Below are 14610 nucleotides of genomic sequence, written 5' to 3' on the forward strand. Positions count from 1 at the left end.
AGGAAGTCACTGGACACTGGGGTGGTAACAGTAGATTGGTAACAAGCTAATGCAGTGCCCTTATGCAAAATGGGGTGACACTGGCAACTACAGACCCCAATGGTCTTACTTCCATTGCATGAAAAATAATGGAATTGATTATCAGGAGTCAGCTTGAGGATCATTTTTTTTTATTCGTTCATGGGATGTGGGCGTCGCTGGCAAGGCCTGCATTTATTGCCCATCCCTAATTGCCCTTGAGAAGGTGGTGGTGAGCCGCCTTCTTGAACCGCTGCAGTCCGTGTGGTGACGGTTCTACTTTTTGTAGCGAGATTTTACAACTGAGTGGCTTGCTAGGCCATTTCAGAGGGCAACAATGACCTATAAGACCATAAGAGATAGGAGCCTCAAGCCTGCTCTGCCATTCAATGAGATCATGGCTGATCTGATTTTTACCTCAACTCCACTTTTCCGCCTTTTCCCCGTATCCTTTGACTCCCTTGCTGATCAAAAATTTGTCTAACTCAGCCTTGAATGTATTCAATGACTCAGCCTCCACAGCTTTTTGGGGTAAAGAATTCCAAAGATTCACAACCCTCTGGGAGAAGAAATTCCTCCTCATTTCCGTCTTAAACGGGCAACCCCTTAGTCTGAGACTATGCCCCCTAGTTTTAGATTCCCCCATGAGGGGTAACATCCTCTCAGCATCTACCCTATCAAGTCCCCTCAGAATCTTGTATGTTTCAATAAGATCTCCTCTCATTCTTCTAAACTCCAATGAGTATAGACCCAACCTGTTCAATCTTTCCTCATAAGACAACCCTTCCACACCCGGAATCAACCTAGTGAACCTTCTCTGAACTGCCTCCAATGCAAGTATGTCCTTCCTTAAATAAGGGCACCAGAACTGTTCGCAGTACTCCAGGTGTAGTCTCACCAGCACCCTGTACAGTTGTAGCATGACTTCCCTGCTTTTATACTCCATCCCCCTAGATATAAAGGCCAATATTCCCTTTGCCTGCTGCACTTGTATGTTGACGTTTTGTGTTTCAAGTACTAGGACACCAGATCCCTCTGTACCACAGCATTTTGTAGTATTTTTCCATTCAAATAATATTTTGCTTTTTTCTTTTTCCTCCCAAAGTGGATGGCTTCACATTTTCCCACATTATATTCCATCTGCCAAATTTTTGCCCATTCGCTTAACCTGTCAATATCCCTTTGCGGACACTTTGTGTCCTCATCGTAACTTGCTTTTCCACCTTTCTTTGTATCATCAGCAAATTTGGCCACAAGACACTCTGCTCCTTCATCCAAGTCATTGATATATATTGTAAATAGTTGAGGCCCCAGCACTGAGCCCTGCGGCACCCCACTAGTTACAGATTGCCATTTTTGAAAATGACCCTTTTATCCCAACCTAGTTAAGAGCAGTCAGCTCCTCGACATCTTTGAGATAAGTTGTATTGTAAAGTACTAAAATGGAACTCACAAACAGTTTGTGCTGCAACTAAAGGAGCTTGAGATAGTTAGAAATGCGCATGCGTCATATTTGTTGCCGATTCAATCTGCGCATGCGCTTCACCGGCGGGCCCGTCCAGAACTGCGCATGCTCAAGAAGTGCTTTCCCCTTTGACCTCTCCCCTGTGTGACGGAGCCTCGTGTGTTGAGGCCTTAACGGTTGCTTCAGGCCCAGGTCCCCGGTAACATAGACAGCGAGTGCGGGCACTGTGTGAAGCGAGGAGGGCCAGAACCCAGCCATGAGCGCCATCGAACAGATGAGAGCTAATGTGGGGAAGCTGCTGAAAGGCATCGACCGGTGAGTGCGGCTGGGCCGCGGGGTGGGGGGGGGGGGGGCGGTGGTGAAGCATAGCAACCGGGGCTGGGAGCAGGGGTCAGAAAACAACAGCACTGGCAGGATTACCTGGAGTATTAATGATGAGCATCAGTGACTGGAGTATCAATGATGAGCATCAATGACTGGAGTATTAATGATGAGCATCAATGACTGGAGTATTAATGATGAGCATCAATGACTGGAGTATTGATGATGAGCATCAGTGACTGATGCTCATTAATACTTCAGTCACTGATGGTCATCATTAATACTTCAGTCACTGATGGTCATCATTAATACTTCAGTCACTGATGGTCATCATTAATACTTCAGTCACTGATGGTCATCATTAATACTTCAGTCACTGATGGTCATCATTAATACTTCAGTCACTGATGCTCATCATTAATACTTCAGTCACTGATGGTCATTATTAATACTTCAGTCACTGACGGTCATCATTAATACTCCAGTCATTGATGCTCATTAATACTCCAGTCACTGATGGTCATCATTAATACTTCAGTCACTGATGGTCATCATTAATACTTCAGTCACTGATGGTCATCATTAATACTTCAGTCACTGATGGTCATCATTAATACTTCAGTCACTGATGGTCATCATTAATACTCCAGTCACTGATGGACATCATTAATACTTCAGTCACTGATGGTCATTAATACTTCAGTCACTGATGCTCATTAATACTCCAGTCACTGATGGTCATCATTAAAACTTCAGTCATTGATGCTCATCAATACTCCAGTCACTGATGGTCATCATTTATACTTCAGTTATTGATGTTCATCAATACCCCAATGACCGGAGTATTAACGATGAGCATCGGTGACCGGAGTATTAACGATGAGCATCGGTGACCGGAGTATTAACGATGAGCATCGGTGAACGGAGTATTAACGATGAGCATCGGTGAACGGAGTATTAACGATGAGCATCGGTGACCGGAGTATTAACGATGAGCATCGGTGACCGGAGTATTAACGATGAGCATCGGTGACCGGACTGTCGGGGTTCAAGCCCACTATGGGCTGACACTTCAGTGCAGTATTGAGGGAGTGCTGCAAATGAGACGTTGAACCGAGGGCCTGTCTGCCTGTTCAGGTGGATGTAGACGATCCCGTGGCACTATTGAAAGAAAATGCGGGACTTCTCCCCTGGTGTCCTGGCCAACATTTATTCCTCAACCAATGCCACTAAAAACAGATTATCTGGTCATTGTTTCGTTGCTGTTGGGGGTGTCGCTAGCAAGACTGGTATTTATTGCCCGTCCCTAGTTGTCCTGAGAAAGTGGTGATCAGCCTTCTTGATACAACTGAGGGTAGTTAAGAGTCAACCACGGGTAAAACTGTCTTAAGGGGTGGCAGGTTTCCCTCCCTAAAGGAACCAGTTGGGTTTTTATGACAATCCAACAACTTTGTGGACACTTTTACTGAAAGCAGATTTTTTTTTCCGGAATATTTAAACTGAATTCAAATTCTCAAACTGTCACAGTGGGATTTAACTCTGGATTATTGGTCCAGGCCACTGGATTACTGTGAGAAAATGGTGGCTTCAATTCTGTGTCCTTTTCTCCCGCAGGTATAACCCAGAGAATCTCTCAACGTTGGAACGGTACGTGGAGACACAGGCCAGGGAGAACGCCTATGATTTGGAAGCCAATCTGGCTGTTCTTAAACTGTACGTGTACATCTTCAACTGGATTTAATTTAACTTTGAGAAGTCTGAGTCTTTTGTTCCCATTCCAGTTTTCTCCTCTCCTTTCCTGAAGGTATCAATCCTTTGATGGGGTACAGTTCCACAGGTGCTCGTCACTCTCTGGTACCTTACCATTACTCCTGTATGAACCTCGAGTTCTAACGAGGTATTCTACTATGAGGGCCGAACCCAATCCCGTCCTTGCCCAATGTCCACATAGTGATCGGTTTCAGGAACGCTGGCTGATTATCTTCTCCCTAACCTAAGGGTGCAGAGGCAAATTGTAGCATCCTTGCCTCAACAAACACCTGAGATGGAATCTGAGACCTAACTGGTCTGTATGGCTCTACTCTAGGTAGTGCTTAGCAACTGAGCCATCGGGGAGCTGTCTCTACTCACTCATTTAAAATAAAATCCACTTTTTAATGCAGAGTTCACTTTTTCTTATGAACTCACCTCATAGGGCCCCTTGTTAACAGTTTGGCTTGTAAGTCTTCAGGCTTATTTCTGTTCCTCTGCTGTTTTATTTTTTTTATTATTCGTTCGTGGGATGTGGGTGTCACTGGTGAGGCCGGCATTTATTGCCCATCCCTAATTGCCCTTGAGAAGGTGGTGGTGAGCCGCCTCCTTGAACCGCTGCAGTCCGTCTGGTGAAGGTTCTCCCACAGTGCTGTTAGGAAGGGAGTTCCAGGATTTTGACCCAGCGACGATGAAGGATTTATACTCTGGGATGTGACGGTTACACACATGTTAATTCTGTTTCTGTCTTCACAGATGCTGAGTAATTCCAGCATTTTCTATTTTTATTTCCGATTTCCAGCATCTGCAGTATTTTGCTGTTGTTTTAAAGGAGAAAGGGAGTTCCCTCAAATTTAAAACAAAAAAGTGATCCCTTTGCTTCTTTTTTCCTTGCAGGTATCAGTTCAATCCCGCTTTCTTCCAGACCACCGTAACCGCACAGATCTTGCTGAAAGCGCTGACGAACCTCCCGCACACAGACTTCACACTCTGCAAGTGTATGATCGACCAGACACACGTATCCTTACCAGAGAGGCTGCCTGTTCACGATGGGGCTACAAGATTCTGCTTTTCATTGCAAACAGATACAAGTAATATGTCAGTGCACTCAGATTTCCGTCTCCCGACTGATACACACGCAATGGCCAGATCCTGGCATCCTTGCCTCCCTTCCTCCTACAATTTTCAGCCTTGTTAAGACCGAAGCTTGGTACCACCTTACTGCTATCTCTTGATTTTGCTCATCCTCTCTCCTATTCTTTTCAGCGTTGGGGGGGCGGGGGGGGGGGGTTGTCCTGCCTTGTGGCCTTTGACCCTTTACCCAAATTTCTTTGCTTTAAAAAAAAGTGAAAAGGGCAAGGTTGCATTTTTTTTTTACTTCTGGTTTCAATTGTTTGTGTATTTTCTGATAGAATCAATATAATGGGAGGGATCTCAGGTGGATCTCGTGGTTTCTGTAGGATCAAGGTGCCTACTTGTATGCAGGTCGTTCCAAGACCACAACTGCCAGAAGGATCCTATCCCCTCCCTAGACTGCGGATCAGGTCAGCATTGATGGTAGTTATAGAAAAGCCTCTGGCGCAGTGGCTATTTCATGTGCCCCTGCTATCATAGACTGATACAGCACAGAAGAAGGCCATTCGACCCATCGTGCCTGTGCCGGCTCTTCGAAAGAGCTATCCAAATAATCCCCTGCTCTTTCCCCGTAGCCCTGCAAATTTTTCCTTTTCAAGTATTTATCCAATTCCCTTTTGAAAGTTACTATTGAATCTGCTTTCACCACCTTTTCAGGCAGTGAATTCCAGATCATGACAACTCGCTGGTTTAAAAAAAAAATTCTCCTCATCTCCCCTTTGGTTTTTTTGCCAATTATCTTAAATCTGTGACCTCTAGTTACTGACCCTCTGTCTCACATGAGCATGAATGCACCGAGTAGAATAATAACATTGGAAACAATAGGGACCTGAGAGTTATGAAATGTGCTGCCCACCTTTTGTAGTAAAGGAAAATTTCTTCCCCTGAAATCTCTAACTTGTGCTGGATTATGGTTTGATGACCCATAGATGCAGGGGTTGCTGGGCAGGGACCCTGGCCGACTTTTGTTCTTCTGTATCTCAGGGGCACGGATGCCAATTGTAGCCCCTCTGATGCTGTCTGGTGTGAGGTCACCAAATGTAGCACAGATTGGGGATCAAACCCGGAGTCTCCAGGTCTGTACAATTCCGTAGAGCGGGTATTGTATTTACCCAATGAGCCATCGGGGGAGCTCTGCGTGTACCTTTCCATCCAGTTTTTGCAAGTATGACGTTGCAACTTACTGCCAGCCCTGGATTCTGAGAAGTTGCATTGTTTCCAATTCTTGTACTGCTTAGATTTACTTAAGTCCTGTGTGATCTTCACACGATCTTCTCTCATTGTCCTCTTCAACCTCCCCCCCCCCGCCCCATGTTAATGCCACCAATGGTACGTTGTTTTTTTGGGATACAGTCCCCACTACTTATAGTCAGTGTTAACGCGATTTACCCGCTATAAGCGGTGGACGCTAAAGCCAATCTCCCTATTGCTGTGATCCCTGCGAGCACTACTGGTCACCAAAACACCGATTGGTATTGAATGCAGCTTCCACTCAGTTCCTGTACCGACCCTGGAGAAGCACCAGTCTGCCAGTATAGAGAGAACCGCGGGAGAGACGCATGGCAGCACGACGTTTTCTGAGAGGAATATAAACTGAACATTGCACATTGTTAAATGCTGTACAGGGGTTAACAAGGTTAACGAGAAAGAGGGCACTTCATGTGCTACAAGCGGCCCCATTGTAATTGACTCTTATGGTACTGACAAATGGTTAGCTCCATTTGCCCGATATAAATTTGCCTGGGCTTTATAAATAGAGGCATAGATTACAAAAGCAAGGAAGTTATGTTGAACCTTTATAAAACACTGGTTCGGCCACAACTGGAGTTTTGTGTCCAATTCTGGCCACCACACTTTAGGGAGGATGTGAAGGCCTTAGAGGGTGCAAAAAAGATTTACTAGAATGGTTCCAGGGAGGAGGGAGTTCAGTTACGTGGATAGACTGGAGAAACTGGGGTTGTTCTCCTTGGTGTAGAGAAGGTTAAGAGGAGATTTGATAGAAGCGTTCAAAACCATGAAGGATTTAGATAAAGTAAATAAGGAGAAACTGCTCCCATGTCGGTGGGGGGGGGGGTCAAGAACCAGAGGACACAGATTTATGGTGAAAGGCGATATGAGGAAAAACGTTTTTACGCAGCGAATAGTTATGATCTGGAATGCGCTGCCTGAAAGGGCGGTGGAAGCAGATTCAACCATGGCTTTCAAAAAGGAATTGGATAAATACGTGAAGGGAAAAAATTTGCAGGGCTACGGGGAACGAGCAGGGGAATGGGACTAACTGGATTGCTTGATGGGCCGAATGGCCTCGTGTGCTTGTATCCATTTTATGATAAGCAACTGCTCGCGATAAGCGTGGATGATGTTAGTGGTGGGGACTGTATGTATTAATAGTAATATTCACCCCTTAAACATGGAGCAGAGCCCAATGAAAATATTAAAACAGATCTTCCTTAACCATGCGTATACAGCAAGAGGAACGACCGATCCAACAGATCCTGAATCTAGGCGACCTGCTGGAGACCTGCCACTTCCAGGATTTCTGGGTGAGTGAAGCACCTCGGGATGTTTTTTCATGTTGGAGGCTCCCAAGTAAATGCACGTTATTGCTGAGTGCAAGAGACAATAGAAAATCTCGGATCTGTGGCGAGTCAACGTGTGAGTTCAGTATTGCAGCTTATTTAACTTGGCCTCTTGCACGGGGGCACAGTGCAGCAGCGTCGAAATGCTTCAGTGCACTGCACTGTGGTACGGCAGGGCAGGGCTTTGCAACTGCAATTTCCCCTACATGGTAATCTTCTGATTCCATCCTTGCTGCCTGGAGGCTAAATAGTTTCCTGCAGAAGGAGGAAAGATTATAAAGCAATTGTCTAGTGACTGACTATAAAGTGGCAGTGGGCCAGGGAGCAGGGCTCCAGTCTGAGGATGATAAATGCTGCACCAAGACAATTGGAGGAGGAATTAAAATTGGCTGGCTTTGCTTGCCCCTCTTGTATTTCTGCTAAAGTCCCTACCATCAGTTAGCCTCAGCTTTGCAATTTACCTGGGTCTTACTGTATGTATGGTGTAGCTGTCATTGAACTTTGAGGGGAGAGAGGGAGAGGGTCAGTGTATAACATACAATATCATTTTTGTATCTGGACACCCCATTGAACCACATGCTGCCCAACTGATTGGAACAGTGAATTTCAGAGTGGGTTTCTGGAGTATAACTGGCCAGTAAAAGGTGGTGACGTGTTACATCACTGTACTCTGCTGTGGAGTGCAAGTTTTGCTCTTGGTTGTGCAGTTATTTAATTTCTGCGAACTTCTCTCTCCAGCGCAATCTGGAAGAAAACTCCGAGCTGATTGATGGAATAACAGGCTTTGAAGATTCAGTACGAAAATGTAAGTGCAGGTCATGATCGAAAAGCTGCTTAGATTTTCTTGTATCTGGAGAAGGGAGTCATGTAAGGGGGTAATACAGTATCTGGCAGGGACTGACTGAAACTCTGAGTTTAGGTTTAAATCTGCAGTGAGCTCATTACACGGTATTTGGGACTGAGAGCAGATTTAGGACTCAGCAAAGCAGTGTTTGAATTCCGATAACACTGTGCAGTCCCAGCGTTTAGCAACCCAGAGGCCATGGGTTCAAATCCTCATAATTCAATAAATCTGGTCATTTATGCACTGGCATCGGGGTGGGGGGAAATGACCGTGTAATCTGCCAGTTTGTCGTAAAGACCCAACTTGTTCACATGTTCTTCATGAACAGAGCCCGTCCTCCTCATCTGGTCTGGTCTACAGGTGACTCTAGTCCCACTCTATGTGGTTGATTTGATGCTGTCTGAAGTGGCCTAACAAGCCACCCAGTTCCAAAAACAATTGCTTAGTGGTTCAAATTGCTGGCCCACCTTCTCGGCAACTGGAGATGGGCGATAAATGCAGCTTTGCCAGCATCGCCCACATCTCGAGAAGAAACAATTGTACATTTTAAGGGAGGTTGTAAAGACTCTTTCTCCCTGCATCTTTCTTCCTTTGCGCCTCCCCCTCCCAGGTTATTGGTCTCTCGTGACTGCTCTGAAACCACTAAAATAGCCACAGTCTGCTGCTGCCAGGAGGGACACGAGTAGCCCAGTGCAAGCTTCCTACCTGAGGAGCAGATATATGGGCTGGGGATGTGTTTGTGCCATTTGTGGGGGTCTTAAAAAGGTTGCATTTTTGTGTGGAAGAATTAGACGCTGTTTGTTTTCATGCAGCGTATGATGGATTTTGTATAAAAAAAATATATAAAGGAAACAAGCTGAATTGTTTGGCTGAATTGCCAGCGGGACCTTTGTTACTCTGTACTTCCTGTACAGACGAGACCAGCTGCTTGTTTGGGAATTTAAAACTACTCTATCTGGAATGGTGGGAGATGTCAGCGCGGGTTCTAACTTGTTGGAATTCTTCCCGCAGTTATTTGTCACGTCGTTGGAATCACATATCAAACCATTGAGAAATGGCTGTTGGCTGAAATGTTAGGAGATTTGACAGGTAAGGGTGGGGGAAATCACCCTGGACTCTTGCAGAGGTACAATTATAAAATTCCCAGCAGATAATACTTTAGGACTAAATTTGATTTTTAAATACAAATGTTACATATTGTGCATGCAGTCCGAAAAATGCTCCCTCTTCACCCCCCCACCCCCTTAGTGTCAGAATCAAACTCGCTGCTTTGTCCTCTGTTAATTCATTCTTTCCAAGGAGCTCAAAACTGTAGGACTTCTCACTCTTCTGTTCCTCTTGTAATCCACTGCTTTTTGAAACTATGCTCGGCATTGCCCAATCACAGCTTCATGACACCCAATCTTCTTCATTTTACACTTTTCAATTTTGGCCTTACACGTACATTTAGTAATGCGGAAAAAAGTTGTGGACTGCCCCTTGGTTCAGTTTGTAAAGGCAGTGTGTATCTACAGTATACAAATTTGACCAAAGTTTGAAAATTGACCTCAATTGAAATTTACCTTTGGGTTCTCCCTTTAAAAAAAAAACATGGTGCTGTAGTCCCTGTTGACCCATTGAAGATAACCTATCGCATTATGTAGGATAGTCCATGCCAATAATTTGGGCATTTATGTATGTGTAAATAAACCGTCAACTTGTGGTAGTTAAACATAGTGTTACCCTTCCTGTTTACATCCTTCACCACACAGTGCACTGCTCATGGCTCCACATTTAAAATAAAAAGTGAATTCAGACTGACTTGCAGACACTTGTATACTTAGTGTGTGACGCCACTTTCTCCAAACCGCTGTGCATCATGAAAACACTGACTCCCTGTAAAAATATAGCTGAAAATGCAGGATAACAAACTCTTAGTACTCAAATGAGACTAAGTCAGTTTAATGGTACCAGTCAGTTTGTAATGGATAGGCTGCTTTTTCCCCTCCTTCCTGACAGTCCAGTGAAAGTCAGCGGATAGTATCATAGCATACGCTAGTGCAGTGGTTATGTTACTGGACTACTAATCCAGACAAGAATGTGAGTTCAAATCCCCCCATGGCAGTTTGAGATTTTTAATTCAATTTTTAAAAATCTGGTATCAGTAAAAGTGACCATGAATTTGTCGGATTGTCGTAAAAACCCAACTGGTTCACTAATGTCCATTAGAAAGACTTGCATTTATATGGCATCTTTCACTACCTTGGGACATCCCAAAGCGCTTTACTGCCAATGAAGTAATTTTGAGATGTAGTCACTGAAACTTGCCGTCCTCACCTGGTCTGGGCCTATATGTGACTCCGGGCCCACACCAACGTGGTTGACTCTCAACTGCCCTCTGAAGTGGCCGAGCAAGCCCCTCTGTTGTATCAAACTTGCTCAGGGGATGGGCAATAAATGCCGGCCTTACCAGCGATGCCCACGTCTTGAGAATTAATTTTTTAAAACTATTCAGTAATGTGATATGAGGAACTCATTGCAGCCGAGCACAATCTCCTCGCCCAAAGTCTGCACCTGCACTCTGCGTAGCATTCAGGAGTGCGAACCCACATTCATCCCAACACTGTGACACAACTCATTGATGGTGCTCCATCGCTCCGCATTTGGCCACAATCCCTGAGGTTGGATGGATGGGCTCATTCTCCCTGGAGTGGTTTATTTTTAAAAAGTTAAATGATCTGCGATTTCTCCCAATACTCAATGATGTGTCAAAACATTTATTTTTCAGATATTCAGTTGCAGGTTTGGATGAGTAAGTACGGCTGGACTGAGTCTGAACCGGACAAAATCTTCATATGCAACCAAGAAGAAAGCATCAAACCCAAAAACATTGTGGAAAAGATCGATTTTGACAGTGAGTTTTATATATCGAAGCAGTTCCAAGTGGTAGCGATGACGCAGTTAGATTGTGACATGTGTTTTTTTACATTTAAAGAAGAGGTCTGATTTCCTGTTCTGAAGGCGGTGACTCACTCGGGTTACGGTTACACTGGTACCTCGCTTGCCTGCTCATTGTACAGATGGGAGCCTAGACAGTGAGTGCGAGCCTGTTGGCCTGTTGGGGGCGTCACAGCTCAGCCTGATAGTCGCACACCCAGTTTCTCACGGAGGAGGGAGTCACTGGATTACAATTACACTCGGCTCCAAACCTCATTACAGCCTTGGTCCAAACATGGACAAAAGAGCTGAATTCCAGAGGTGAGGTGAGAGTGACTGCCCTTGACATCAAGGCAGCATTTGACCGAGTGTGGCACCAAGGAGCCCTGGTAAAATTGAAGTCAATGGGAATCAGGGGGGAAACTCTCCAGTGGCTGCAGTCATACCTAGCACAAAGTAAGATGGTAGTGGTTGTTCAAGGCCAATCATCTCAGCCCCAGGACATCGCTGCAGGAGTTCCTCAGGGCAGTGTCCAAGGCCCAACCATCTTCAGCTGCTTCATCAATGACCTTCCCTCCATCATAAGGTCGGAAATGGGGATGTTCGCTGATGATTGCACAGTGTTCAGTTCCATTCGCAACCCCTCAGATAATGAAGCAGTCCGTGCCTGCATGCAGCAAGACCTGGCAAGTAACATTCGTGCCAGACAAGTATCAGGCAATGACCACCTTCCCTTGATATTCAACGGCATTACCATCGCCAAATCCCCCACCGTCAACATCCTTGGGGTCACCATTGACCAGAAACTTAACTGGACCAGCCACATAAATACTGTGGCTACAAGAGCAGGTCAGAGGCTGGGTATTCTGCGGCGAGTGACTCCCCGAAGCCTTTCCACCATTTACAAGGCACATGTCAGGAGCGTGTTGGAATACTCTCCACTTGCCTGGATGAGTTCTGCTCCAACAACACTCAAGAAACTCAACACCATCCAGGACATAGCAGCCTGCTTGATTGGCACCCCATCCGCCACCCTAAACATTCACTCCCTTCACCACCAGCACACAGTGGCTGCAGTGTGTACCATCCACGGGATGCACTGCAGCAACTCGCCAAGGCTTCTTCGACAGCACCTCCCAAACTCGCGACCTCTACCACCTAGAAGGACAAAGGCAGCAGGCACATGGGAACAACACCACCTGCACGTTCCCCTCCAACTCACACACCATCCCGACTTGGAAATATATCGGCCGTTCCTTCATCGTCGCTGGGTCAATATCCTGGAACTCCCTACCGAACAGCACTGTGGGAGAACCTTCACCACACGGACTGCAGTGGTTCAAGAAGGCGGCTCACCACCACCTTCTCAAGGGCAATTAGGGATGGGCAATAAATGCTGGCCTTGCCAGTGACGCCCACATCCCATGAACAAATTTTTTTTTTAAATTGGGAGCAGGAAACACGGCAGATTTCCTCCCCCACTCGTCAGCCCAGGGGGTGATGATTCTAGATGTAGTTCCCCCTACTACACGACTGGCTAAGATCAATTAATTATTATTCTGCTGATCAAACAGATTAATACGGAATATTTCAGTCCTGAGTGTCATATTATGGAGTTTTATTTTTAAAAAGTTAAATTGTAAATTGCTTTTGAGTATCACATCTTCAGTGAAGACGGGAGATTTCCATATATGTGCATTTTTAAATTCAAATTGAGAATGTGGTGCTGACGTGTGTTTTTTATTTCCAGGTGTGGCTAGCATCATGGCGTCGTCACAGTGAGCTCCTGCTATCTCAAACTCCGGTGCTTTATTTGTTTTCTGACCAAAATGTTCTTTCCGTAACTCTTCATTGCCAATAAAATGACTGAAAGTGTTCGTGTTGTATGATCAGATTTAATTGACGAGTGAAATGGCTGCTTTGTTTTTTTTATAACCTAAAGTGTTCTTTCACTCATCTGAAACGCACTAGTTGTATGAGTTATTAATGTTTATTTGCCCTTTTGTCCCCCTCCCTCCCTTCCTCTCCTAACTCAGTTAAAGTTTCACAGGCGCAAATCATTCTCCAGAACCACACCCTAGTGGCCATTCTCCATGTGTGAGTCTAGACGGTGAGTGTCAGCGTGTGACTCGACTTTGGGAGGCTGATCCTTTCCTCATGTGGGCACACTACAGAGCTGTAGGCTGTGGAGAGCGATCAGGAGAGAGAGGCCTGGTGATATTTTTTTTTCCCTTTTGTAGCAAAGGGACATTTGAGTCCGTTTGTAGTGACCCTAAGGTCAGATAATTCAGTACAGGCCAGCAATTGAACCTGGGATCGTCCTAGTTCCAATTATCTTTCTGCAGCAATACTATAGTTGGGCAACAATTTTTGTTACTGGAAGCATGACAAAAAAGTACTTCCTCATATCTGTGCAAGATTACATCAATTAGAGCAGGAGTGTTGAAGCCTTTTGTTTTTGTGGAAAGAAAGACTTGCATTTATATAGCGCCTTTCAAGACCTCAGGACGTCCCAAAGTGCTTTACAGCCAATGAAGTACTTTTGAAATGTACTCACTTGTAATGTAGGAAACGTGGCAGTCAATTTGTGCACAGCAAGATCCCACAAACAGCAATGAAATAAATGACCAGATAATCTGTTTTAGGTGTTGGTTGAGGGATAAATCTTGGCCAGGACAGCGGGAGAACTCCGCTGCCCTTCGAATAGTGCCATGGGATCTTTTGCATCCACCTGAGAGGGCAGACTTGGTTTGACAGTTTCAAGAGAAACCTCAAAATCAGTGGCAAGCAGCAAAGACAGACAGCCTAAATGCAGTGAACTCTAAATTAGAGCCCAAATCAAGGATGTACAGACTGTAGACCTCAAGGATCTTTATTCATCTGACAGACAAAATGATGGACTGTACACATTGAGGGAGCTCTTCAAATAGTGCCATGGGATCTTTAATTATTTTTATGAAAGGTGCACTGTGTATCTGCTCCTGTAAATCAGACTTGCTACAACAGAATATTAAGTGTGAAAGATAGTAATCGAGCTGTTTGGTATGAAAAATGAAGTGTATTGAAACACGATTGGCCCGGGTGCATGGAGAATACAGCTCAAAATACAGATGTAAAGACAAAAAGTGCAGATGCTGGAAATCTGAAATCAAAACTGAAAAAACAATTAACAGCTGCAAGAGAAAAGACAGGTTCACATTTTGGGTTGAGTTGGTCTCCCTGAATGAGGAATTTAACTGAGAGTGAGTGGAAAGTATTTTCATGCACTGGGAATCTGCTTAGAGCCATGTCGGAAGAATAACCTACTCCAGATAGGATACCTTTATATTTGGTCAATTCTACAATGGAGTTTTTTTATTATTGTCCCCTCACCTCATTCAAGTGACTGTTTTTCATGGAGAGGCATATCAACGCAACCCAGCCCACGTCCACTCTTCTGCATGGGTCACTAGACAGTGACAAAGGGGGTACCTGGGCCCTTTTTTCTTTAAATAGTAACTTTCCCTTCCTCGAGACAACTCAAAAGTGCTTCACAGCCAATGAATTACCTTTGGAGTGTAGTCACTGTTTTGTAGACAAACGCA

General features: G+C 44.9%; 1 protein-coding gene across 1 annotated transcript; it reads left to right on the forward strand.

The window, feature by feature from the left end:
• Nucleotides 1–1597: 1597 nt before the first annotated feature.
• On the forward strand, nt 1598–12901 carry eif3k (eukaryotic translation initiation factor 3, subunit K). Its single transcript, XM_067974971.1, has 8 exons — nt 1598–1798; nt 3419–3517; nt 4451–4571; nt 7156–7230; nt 8005–8071; nt 9122–9199; nt 10878–11003; nt 12777–12901. Exons 1-8 carry the CDS (start codon nt 1740–1742, stop codon nt 12806–12808), a joined length of 657 nt encoding a protein of 218 aa, XP_067831072.1. The 5' UTR covers nt 1598–1739; the 3' UTR covers nt 12809–12901.
• The last annotated feature ends 1709 nt before the right edge of the window (nt 12902–14610 follow it).

This window comes from Heptranchias perlo, chromosome 41, assembly GCF_035084215.1.
Source record: "Heptranchias perlo isolate sHepPer1 chromosome 41, sHepPer1.hap1, whole genome shotgun sequence".
In the NCBI taxonomy this organism is placed as follows: Eukaryota; Metazoa; Chordata; class Chondrichthyes; order Hexanchiformes; family Hexanchidae; genus Heptranchias; species Heptranchias perlo.

Bases quoted from the DNA above. Each gene is read 5' to 3' on its own strand.
- eif3k (XM_067974971.1), top strand. From the start codon at position 1,740: ATGAGCGCCATCGAACAGATGAGAGCTAATGTGGGGAAGCTGCTGAAA. The intron at 3,518-4,450 runs GTACGTGTACAT...TTTTCCTTGCAG, and splicing joins AATCTGGCTGTTCTTAAACT to GTATCAGTTCAATCCCGCTT. The intron at 7,231-8,004 runs GTGAGTGAAGCA...TTCTCTCTCCAG, and splicing joins GCCACTTCCAGGATTTCTGG to CGCAATCTGGAAGAAAACTC.